This window comes from Tyto alba, unplaced genomic scaffold, assembly GCF_018691265.1.
Source record: "Tyto alba isolate M040663 unplaced genomic scaffold, T.alba_DEE_v4.0 Super-Scaffold_20, whole genome shotgun sequence".
NCBI lineage: Eukaryota > Metazoa > Chordata > Aves > Strigiformes > Tytonidae > Tyto > Tyto alba.
The window spans coordinates 6702551-6713842 of NW_024881283.1; the positions used below are offsets into that span (position 1 = coordinate 6702551).

General features: G+C 53.4%; 1 protein-coding gene across 1 annotated transcript; it reads right to left on the bottom strand.

Annotated features, from left to right (window-relative positions):
- Positions 1-2424: 2424 nt before the first annotated feature.
- Positions 2425-11029, bottom strand: TMEM222 (transmembrane protein 222). Its single transcript, XM_032992148.2, has 6 exons — positions 10884-11029; positions 8575-8659; positions 7761-7792; positions 6980-7076; positions 6684-6814; positions 2425-5689 (listed from the first exon to the last, which is right to left on the bottom strand). The coding sequence occupies exons 1-6, from the start codon at positions 10997-10999 to the stop codon at positions 5602-5604; spliced, it is 549 nt and encodes a 182-aa protein (XP_032848039.2). The 5' UTR covers positions 11000-11029; the 3' UTR covers positions 2425-5601.
- Between the last annotated feature and the right edge of the window lie 263 nt (positions 11030-11292).

An 11292-nucleotide genomic window follows, 5' to 3' on the forward strand; every position in this document is an offset into this window, starting at 1 on the left:
AGATGCTACATCCCCCCACAGGCATCAGCTGCAGATCACAAACATCTCTGCAAGCCAGGGCAGCTTTCACACCCCAAATCTGCCCCACAGACACCCCCCCAGCAGGTTCCCCCAGGCCCAAATGCCCCCCTTCCCTTTATACCATCACTTTTACACTGCCACATGTGTGTGTGTGTCCCCCCCCCAGCGATGGGGCCATCTGGCCGTGTCCCCCTCCCAGGGACCCTCTGCCCTCCCCGGTGCCTTTGATGCGCCGCTCAAGAGCTCCCCAGGCACGCGGGGATGGACTCCCACCTCCCACAGGCTGGGGGGCTGCTTACATGCAGCCCCCTCTTAATTTTTAATTTTTATTCCCCACAATAGAGCAGAAACATTGTGGCATTTCCACCTTTGGCTCTGGCTGGGGATGATGCTCAAGGCCTGCCTTGGGAAGACACAGGTATCAAGACTCCCCACGTTGGGTCTTGCATCCCCTTCCCCTCCTCGGGAAACAACGTGGATGATGGGGTGGCCGAGGATGAGGAGGGAGCTGCAGCCTCGGAGGCAGCACAGCGCGGAGGCACCATGGCCGCAGGCAGCCCGGCCACCGCCGCTGGCACCTTCAAAAGCTTCCACCGTGCAAACGCCTAAGTGCAATTTGATATTTCTCCCCAGGGAGCCCTTTGATGCTCCCCCCCGCCCCCCCGGCTAAGGGGATGAGAAACAGGGGCTCCTTCCCCCTCCAGCCAGCTGCAGCAAAGTCACCCCACTTCAAAGGCGGCTCCACGCCAGCCCCACGGCTGGTGATGGGCTGCCCACTCCCCCATCCCCACAGGGAGGTTGGGGACCCCTGGCCCTGCTCCCCGCACTGAAGAAGCCCCCGCACCGTGACTGCAGGGGTGGAGGGGTCACGCTCAGCCACCCCAGGCGAGGGCAGAGGGGTGGGAGGCAGCCGGGTCCCTCTGACGATTCGGTTCAGGCCATTTGCCAGGTTGGGACGGATCCTGCCCCGGCGTGTCGCAGCCTCCCTGGTTTCCAGCAGCCTCGGACCCTCCCAGGGCTGGGCTGGCAACGCTGAGGTAGAGGAGAAAATAAATAAATGAGAGGAGCTGGGCTTGCACAGTCCAGCCTCCTGCCGCGGCTGTGAGCACCCCGGGCGCCCGAGTGTGACTATCTTGGCACATTCAGACCGAGTGCTTCTGTATAATCCCCAAATACCACGACCCGAACCGCGCGGCTCAGCTCCCGCGCGCCTCCAGCCAGATTCCCTGCAGCTCCCCGGGGAAGCAGAATTGGGTTTGAAAAACCCTGCCACGCTTGGGAGGCGAGGAGGGACCCAGCAGGATGGTTCCAGCAGTACAGAGCCACGCACGCCGGGCAGAGCACGTTCCCGGGGGTGTGTTTTGCAGCCTCACCTTGTGCTCCAGCGGCAGACGGGTGCAGGATAAAGCCCTGGGAAGCTGCTGGCCATCCCCGCCGCTGCCGTTCCGCAGCCCTGGAGCTGAAGCAGGGCCTGGAGTTAACACAGCCACAGGAGCAGCGTGGTTTGGATGGAGGGGCTGAGCAGGAGAGGAGCCAGGTGGTGGTTTTTGTAAGATGGCTGCGCCGTTAAATCCCCGAATTTTAAGGCTAAATCTACTTCCCCCCCACCCTGCAGCTTTGGCCTCTGGATATCGGATGTAAGGGAAAAATCGGCTGCAGCATTAGCAATCCTTACAGCACTCGGTGCCCCAGCTCCCCTGGGTCCCAGTTCAGGCAGTGGTATCCTGCTGGGAGAGGGGAAAACGAGGCAGGCTCTTGGCATCCCACTCCGCTCCCCCAGACTCAGCACATGCGTCCCCTCCCCACCAGCCTGCAGGGAGATGGAAGACGGGGGGCTCTGCGCTGGCGGGGGAAAGGAGCCACGAGGCCAGGGCCCCCAGCCTCCAAGAAAATAGAGATGTCAGAGACTTACGGGAAAGGGAAGATGTTCACAGCTAAAGGGGATCAACTTGCAAGAAGGGGTTTTATAATCTAAGAAAGCATCCTCCTTCCCAGAGCAGCTCTGCTGCCCGGGCAGAGGCTGAGGGATCAGCCAAGGGCAAAAGCGGGCACGGCCTCTTCTCCCAGACATAATAAAGGCTGGTGGTAGGTCCCTGGCTTTGAGATCTGGCCTTGAAATTTTGTGACCCTGCCAATGCTTCCCACGCTGCGGCACTTGGGTTCCTCCTGCCTCCAAAACCCCCCCTTCCCAACAGCAGGTCAGAAAACAGGGTTGTGAGGTTTGATCTGGAGCAGAGGAAAGGGCAAATTCATGAGGTAAAAGGCATGGGAGCTTCAGGGTCCAGCTCCTGCGGGCAGCCAGACACACTGCCATGGGGCAGGAGAGGGGCTGGAGTGAATACTCATCCCGCTCCTGGCTGGAAGGAGGAAAGAGTCGTGACTATAAGAGATGCTACACTTGGAGACATCCACAGAAATAAGTTTATTTCCCCTACCGTCAGGATTATGAAACCACAGAAGCACAGTTTAAATATTTACAAAGTAATCCAGCGCCCCACAGAGATGAAGAGAACAAAGGATGAGGGTACGGAGGGCTCGCCCTCGCCAGAGAGCAACGGCAAAGCCACGGAGCTCTGCAGCACAAGCACGTGCAAAGGGGAAAGGAGGGGAGCGGAAAACTGGCATCTGGGAGGTGAAGGACAGGGTGGACCTTTGATGTGGCTGGTTGAAGGGGGCACTGCGAAGAAGCCGGTGGCGAGATGAAGGAAGCTGCAAGGAGAGGACATTCCTTCCCCACCCACCCATTCTGCCACCTCCCACGCCAAGAGGAAGCAGCCCACTCCCCCCCCCCCCCCCACCGACCGCAGCCGCTGGCTGCAGCGCCACGGGGAACCCACGCCGAGCACCGCCGGGCTTCCTCCGCACTCCCACAGCGTAGGAAAACCTGTAAACGTGACCAGCCCACCCGCCTCGCCCAGCAGCCGACCTCCGTGGGCATCATCCTGCGTTGTGCAGCTCCGAGTGTCCAGCACGGACGTGCGGGCTGGCCCTGCCGTACCTCAGCTTCGGGCCTTGCTCTCCCGTTAGCCGCGTTTCCTTCGGATGCCCGGAGCAGTCTTCCGTCTCCGTCGGTGGAAGCGGGTCGGCTGTTCAGCCAGAACTCCAAGCAACTTACGAGGCTCACCTGCTGCTCATGGTAAAGTGTCCATTCGAAACCCAGATCTGGTGAAAAAAGCGTTAGGAGCAAACGACAAGGATTTTCACGGTGGGGAATGGCACTCGGCATGTTCTCAGAAGTCCCAGGAGCAGGGACAGTGGCCAGCAGCCCCGCTCCCGGCCTCTCCCGACAAATTGAAGTCTCAGCTTTGGCAACACTTGTATAGCTTGTCGATAAAACACTGAATCAACGTGTGAGACAGGCCTAGGAGTCTCTAGGTTATTGCTACTGTGTAAGACAGGTTGGCTTCAGCCCTGGGGCCAGGGACTCCAAGCGCATCCTTGGCGGGTCACTCCGAGAAATCATACTTAAATTAAAAACAGAGGCAAAAGACTAATCTCTCCTGTTCAACTGGCTTGTCCTAGGGCACGTTAGCCAGCAGGCTAGCCGGGTGGAGACCGCAGCAGCACAGAGGAGCTCGGTAAGACACCATCCTTTCATCGTAAGGTTCTCTTTGATCAAGATCTTGGCTTTCTAATCAGCCCCAGGCCCAGCACCCTGCAGCCCGCCCTCCACACAGGCTTGAGATGATTGTGCAGAGCAGACACCGACGACTATTTCAGTTCCAGGTAGACGGGGAAGGGCACTGAGGTCTGCACATCTCCACCCATCCCAGAAAGGCCAGCACCAGGTGACAGAGGCAAGTGGACACTAGGGAGAAGGGAGGGTTAAAGGGGTTAAGTGACTGAGGAAAAGGAGGAAATGCAGAAATTGAGGAGCCCAAGAGGAGTCCCCAAGCCTCCCGTATGGCTAGAGATGGAAGCGGATGGAGAGGCACACGGGGACAGGCCTGAGAGCCAGGTGACAGTGAATGGCCTTCCCAGTCAGAGGGAGCCAGAGAGATGGCAGGCAGTCGAGAAGAGCCTTCTTGCTGGCCACGAGCACTCCTTGAGGTTGAAATCCATCAGGTAGTGGAGTAAAGAGCTGGCCTTTCAGGGCATGAGTGGAAAATCTACTCTCCCGCCCCTGCAGTCAGAAGGGATCTGCTCAACTGCATATAAACCTTCAGCCATGCTTTTTAAAGAAAGCCACCTGGCTCAGAGCCCCAGAGAAAGCAGCATCTGCAGGCCAGAGCCTCAGCACACACAGACCCAGACCTCTCGCTCTGCAAGAGGCTCTGGGTCATGTCCAAATTCACTTCCTGCCTGGAACTCAAAAACAACCTGCCCCCATGCTACTCATCCTGCCCGATCCAGGGCTCAGAGGGGCCATCAGCCCCCCCCAGCGCTGCCAGGCCAGCATTTCTCACATCCAAGCCAGTCCTGCAAAGTGCTTTTGCCCCAGGTGTGCTCTTCAAAGCACGCCAAGGAAGTACACAGACCTTCTGTTGACCATCCTGGAGCCAGCGACAAGAAAGCCAGTGTCCCAGTTTGCTGCTGCAAAGCCCAACCAGAACATGGATGCTTTCCAGTCCCTTCACCTTATCTTTTAATCTCTGACAGCCCCGCTAAGCTGAGGTCTCAGGTGCTGCTCTCATGGATGCTTTCAAACCCCTACCTTAAGTCTTCTGCCCCAGAAATGTGTCCCTGCTGCTGCTGCCACCTCTGCAGGCTCACCAATGCTGCGACACACAAAGTACTAAGGATCAAAGGAAAGTGAGTGGCTCGTGAGAAGCGTAACAATAATTTTAGATATTCAGAGCACAGGGAGAAGCTCTATTTTTTCTGGCACAAGCTAAAAGGGACGTAGCAGTAGACTCCCAACTCTGCAACAGGCTACTGAAAGACTGCCATGCGCCATACCCAAGCCACTCGATGGACTTTCCTGCCTTCCTGGGCTCACCAGCAGGACCAGCTGAATTTGCCCTGCCACAGAGCGTTCCTCTGTGCGCCTCCTCAGAGGAGCATCCCGCCGTCAGCGCCTTTCTGTCACTTCTGGGGAGACCATCCGTGAGTGCTGCGGCACTCCACATCCCCCAGAGGAACCCCACACCTCCACTTTGAAACATGTGCTACAGGAGAGTCGTGCAACGGGGAAACAACTCCTTCTTGGAGATTCGGGAAATCTGAGGAAGCAGCTGATGAACTCTGCCAAGAGGAAGAAACCAGGTGATCAGAGAGAACCTTACAAGGTGTTATCTGCTCGTGCTCCTTGTGGCTTTTCACTTGGCACTGAAAGCAAAGGTGCGACACCTCTCCTTTCCTGATTGGGTGTCTACCTACCAAATTGCAGAAAGGGAGTATATTCAGGGAGAGAGCAAGAGGCTTCAAGACCCCTGACACTGGGAGACACCATCGACAGAACAAAAACAGAAGGAAAAGAAGCCAGTTCCAGGAAACAAAGATGAGCTGCTACAATGGAGTGGAGTTGCCACCTTCCCCAGAAAACGCATCCCAGAGTCCCATGCTGCCATCTCACTGGATCAGTCACAGTCACAGTTTCTTCCTTCGTGTGCCCATGGAATGGGGAGTTCACATCTGCCATCACCGCAAATGAAGTGTGAGAACAACGGTCATGATGACCCCCAAGAAGAGGACAAAGGGAAGCCAGGTCTTCACAAATCCCCCTATGCTGAAAAACAGGAAAAGAGGGGAAGGGTTTAAACATACGAAATCAGCAGAGAAAGACAAAATGAAGGATGTTAGAATAACTGAAGAAATGAGAGGGACACAGATGCCCTTCTGACTTTCTTATCCGTTGCTGGCACTGCCACACATCACATCCTGGAGATTCAGTCAGTATTAAAAATAGAGGCTAAGTCAGGTCCACAAATAACTATATCATGAACAACAGGGCTGGACTCTCCTTCTAGCTTAAATTCAGTTCGAAGACTAGCACGTTTCAGATCTGTACAGACAAGAGTGGTGACAGGAGACCACAAGAAATTAAATACCATTACCACAGGCCTCGTTATTCAGGCTGCTGGCGCATTTAACCAAGATGGCTGGGACTACACTTGGCTAAAATCTGGTAGAGAAGCTTTTCAAGAACAGGGAAGACTGAACAGAAGTGGAGCAACTCCAAAGCTTTATGCAGGCCAGTCCTCGTAGAATCTCCTCTTCAAGCACAAGGAGCTGAAATGGAGATTAAGTGCCCTTTCTAGTAAGGAAAGCTCAGGGTTTCCCCCTCCACTCAAGTTGGAAGCTCCACAGCAGCTGAAGTCTGACCAGTTTGTCTTGTATGTAAACAAGATTCAAGAGAAGGAAGAGAAACCAGTAATCCTTGGAGACAAGCCATTCTATGACCTTATGTTCTGACCTAACCCAGCCACAAGAAAACAGAGCGAGATTTGCTTTAGCTATCATTTCCCAAATTCCAGGCACCCTAAATTAGCTGCCAGATACAGTATTTCAGGAGCAGCATCTAGTGCAAGCCAGCAAGCACTCTTGGTTCTTTTCCTAAGAACAGGCAACACGCAGTGACAGTACCACCTACTAGCAACATACATGTGTGGGGGAAGAGATGTTTCTCCCTTCTCCACAGGGCAGGCTGATGCTTTAGGGGGCTAGGAAGAACAAAGAAAAAGCCCCTTTGTCTGCTGAATCTAGACTGCTCCTCAGCTTACCTTACATACTTCCCATATAGGAGTGAGAAGAAGCAGAGTTTCACCATGTTCCAGGAGGTGCTGTTATCGTATTTCATCAAGTTTAAGGCCAGAGCCACATGGGAATGGCAGTTATCACAGCAAAGGTTGTGCTACAACAGAAAAAGGAGCACGGGATTAGAAATCCTGTTCTTGAGGCTCCCCAGCTGTGCACCCTGTGCTGGTGCAGAGCCACAGGTCCCACTCCAGCAGCAAGGACCCAACTCTGGGGAGATATTCCTTCTCACACAGACAGGACATCACCACCAGAGCCGTACCATTCGGTGCTTGTACTCCTCCGAGGCATCGTGTACAGCTGTGTCCCAGGCATTGGGACTAGTGGAATATACTTTGCTGGGATCCAGCTTCCAGTACCTAGAAGGATGAGAACGGATCCCTTTGCGTTACTGCTGCACCTTCACAACTTCTTGCTCTTCCCAGCAGGAAGATGCTTAAGGAACTTAGAGACTCCACTATCTCTGGAGTCCACGGAGCCGAGCTCTTCAAGACAAGCGTATGCTGCAGAGGGCAGCAGAAACTGCTGCTCAGCACCCTCCGCACCCCAGATAAAGAAACTGCAGACCTCAGGGGCACAGACAAAACTCTGAGCTGCTTTCACATCCTGTGATATGAAACCTTCCGGCCATTCAAAAGGTTAACCTGATCTGACAGATACACAGAACCCAGGCACCTTTCCTCCTCCCCCCAGAAAATCATTAACAGGATGTAAGTGATGACAGTTCATTAGTACAGCGCAGGCAGTATTTACTTGGAGTGCTTGTTAACATTATATTAAAACGTTTTAGCCTTCCCTTTCTTTTTTTTTTTTTAATAAAGGCTCCATACAGCTCTAGTTATTAATACTACTACATTGCTGTCATGCTTCTAAAAAGATTTAATTTAACATGTTTTTTTGAAAAGCAGATACAGTAGCCATCCACTTGAATTAGGGCACCTGAACAACAAGAAAAGCAATATTATAGCATGTCTGTCTCCATGAATTAAAGGACATCTGCAGGTCAGTTGGTTAGTTTAATAAAAACTAACAAGACCACTTACTTCACTGGCTTCCCGAATGCCATGTTGTCTTCCTACAAAAAAGGAAAAATGTCTCAAGAGGATAAACCCACGCAATATTCATGACATGACTCTTGCTAGAAGGCCTCACAGCCCGCAATTGCTTAGTGATAAAACTGTCACATTGCCTCAGCAGTCTCAAGACACCAATCTTATTTACATGTCTGTATTTAGATTTCAATTGTTTTCATACTCCTGTTCTGGGCATGAGTATATTTATACTCTATACATGGTGCAATCATCTAGCTATATGGTGTAAATACCTTGTTCCACCTCCCTTTTTTTAAAGAAAACTTCTAATACCTTGTTAACTCAAAGTTGTAAATGTCCTGATCTATTAAGAGCATTCATTATCCCAACTTAAAACTCCCTTACTTTCAAAATCCATCAGACTATAAAGCAGTTTAGAAGACTAGCACATACTTGATGCTAAGCAGCATGACAGTAACAGGCGTGCTGAGGAAGTTGGAAGGCAGCTTCTGCTGCTCAGAATTAGACTACCGTGAGAGAATTTAGGTCCAAAATTCCTAATTAAGAGCCCGGACTACAAGAGTTTTTTCTCTTCTGCTCACCAAACCAACTAGCCGCTATCTATCATATCCCCCAAACGACCTCCACCAGACAACAGCCCACGGAGTAATAGCAAAGATCCATGATCTTCAGAAACATCTGAAGCCACTACTTTGCAGAACTTTGAGCTGCAAAATACAGGGGATGGCTCAAAAGTCACCAGCAAAGGCGAGAAGCGGACCAAACACAGATTCTGCTTAAGCACCCGGATCCATCATCTACTTACTGAGACAAAGTACGGCCCCGCAAAGTCCCGAATGACTCCAGTCGACGTGCAGATCCCCATGTGGCCAATGATCGGGAAGAGCCATCTACCGAGGCAACAAGCGAACCGTCAGGCTGAGATATTTGCCCCCCGCTCACACCGAGTACGTGCAACATGCTGCCAGGAGACTGCTGGAGCGGCCGTACAACCAACTGCATAGCATGGGACAGACAGGCACAGTTAGCGTGTGACAGCAGCCGCGAGATGAAAGCAGGTGAGCCAAAGCCAGGCAAAGACCGGTAAAGACGCGGAAGAGGTACAAGCAAAAGAAAACCGCGCAGGGAATACCCAAAGCTGTGCTGACCAGCAGGTCTAGAGTCAGCTCGGCCGCGGGGCTGTCAGGTTCTGGGATTTTACCGTGCGCGGCGGCAGTTACGGAGAGCCCATACCACACACATCCCTGGCCAGGGGAAGGCGAGCCCTGGTCTCTCAGAGCAAAGCCATTTGCGAATCCAAGCGAAAAGGTCAGATCCAGGAGAAACCTCCTTCAGATAAAACCAGACTTTCCACTTCAACAACTGAAAATAAGGTCACCCTGCCCATCTTCCTACCTACGCTGCAGCTTTTCACAGCAAACTAGATTTAAGCACCCCAGACAGAAAATGGGGCTCCTGGTTCCAGAAAGAGCATTCCCTCCTCTAAACAATCCCATTGTTTCAAAGACCTTCTCCTCCACGTTGGATATTTATGGCCCCAGGGAGCAGCAGATCTGTATCCCAACCCTCTTCCATCATCACCACTCAGAAGGAGATACTTCAGGCCAAGTTACAGCTCTCTCCCACATCCTCAGGCATTCTCAGGTTTGCTGCCCTCTCTCTGATTTCTCACTCCTCTCTCCCCGAGGGACTGTGCACAGTGACTAATATTTCAGAAGAGATTACAGCAACTCTAACCAGAAACAGATTCACAAGTCACGGCTCAATCAGAGAAATCCTAAAACTATCAAAATCAAAAGGGACTGAGGCGGTTAGATGTTACGAGGAAAGACAAGCCACACACGCCGATAAGCGCAGCTGAGGTTATAAATAGCATATAGCTCCCATTGATAACATAACCCTGTGACGTAGAGAAAGGACTCTGCAAGGTTTGATGTTCTGCACTGGCACCACTTACCCTCTGCGTGTTCCTATCTGGTGCGATGCAAAGTGGCCAGACAGTTTGGCTACCTGTGCAATGTTTTATCAGCCAGAAGATACAGCTGAATATAACACTGTCACAGCATTGCCACCTTCAAAGGTCTAGGCACTTGCTCCTTTTTTTAATCCTCCTTTCAGCACTGACTAGTTTTTAAGCCCCCAAATCCAAGGATGACAGGAAACTTCAGAGGGAGAAAATGGAGCTAATATGCAGTCGAATGAGAGATTTTGACAAATAACACCACCAAAATTTCTGCTGCAAAACAAATCAACAGGAAGATGTTACTATTCATCAGGGAATGAACCCACAAACAAATACGGATGCCCAGTGACTTTGGGAGCAGGTCAGCTCTCTTCATCAGTCCCAGCAGGAGATAAGAAGGTTAAAAGCTTTGGAAAATCCTTGAGAAAAAGACTAAGGTGGGAATTTTTAGCAGTCAAAAAAAAAAAAGAGGTAAAAACCAAAGCTGGTTTGTAGCTCTATGAGAGACAGCAGCAGGAAAGTTGCAGCTTCCCCTCGCCGAGGAGAGTTGCGATGCCGTTCCCAATCCTGGCACAGACCACACCACGTCTTCTACCTGACTTTCAGCTCTGGCTCAGTAAACATTATCACCTGATTTGAACCGGAGGGAAAGAGGAAGGCATAAAAACAAGCCTTTGTGTTCCCAGACTACCCCCAAAGCCACATTTTACAGTTTTTAATTTTCCCACGACCAGAGAAAAACTCAGATCTCCTCAGAGCGTGCTTACACTTGGCCGCCAAGACTGGGAAGGCAAATCAACTTCTAACTCATCAAAAGCGAAGCGCAGAGACTCTCCTCAAGGCATGAGGTGGTCTAAGATCCCCGCAGCCAAACCTTTCCTCCAAAACCATGAAAGACTTCCCACGTTTCACGCCCGCTCTCCTGCGGAGACAAGCCCGCTCACCGCCGAGCTTTCCCCAAACACGCCCTTGCTGCGGGGAGAGGAGAGCACTACCCCAAGGGCTGGATGCTCCGCGGGCCCCGAAGCAACCTGGCACCCCGAAGCGGGCCGGGGACCCCGCCTGCCCCCGGAGCAGGCCAGGCAGCCGGTTCCCCCAAAGCCGGCCGGGCTCCCGGGAGAGGCGAGGGGGGCCCCGGCCCCCGCACTCACGTCAGGACGGGGATGGGCGTCCACACCACGCAGTAAGGAAAGCGGCCGCGCTCGGCGTCCAGCCCGGCCCCGCCGCCACCATTAAACTGCTTCATCTTGGCCTCCGCTTCCGCCATCACCGGGGCCCGCCCCCCCGCCCCCCAGCGCGCGGCCCGCCGCGTTTGCGTCACTTCCTTGGAGACCGCGCCCGCTTCCGGCCACGGCCGGTAACCAGGAAGCGGCACCGAGCAGAGCCCCCCCCCCCCCCCCGGAGCGGGCGGGAAGGGCCCCGGGGCTCCATCAGCCCGGGCCGCTGCTGGACGGAGCGTTGGCTCCCTGCTCCTCACACCCCCCCCGGGGTTCCAGCGGCTTCGCGGGGTGCAGAAGGGCCGGGGTGGGGGGAGTGGGGGGGAGAGAAGATGTCGCAACG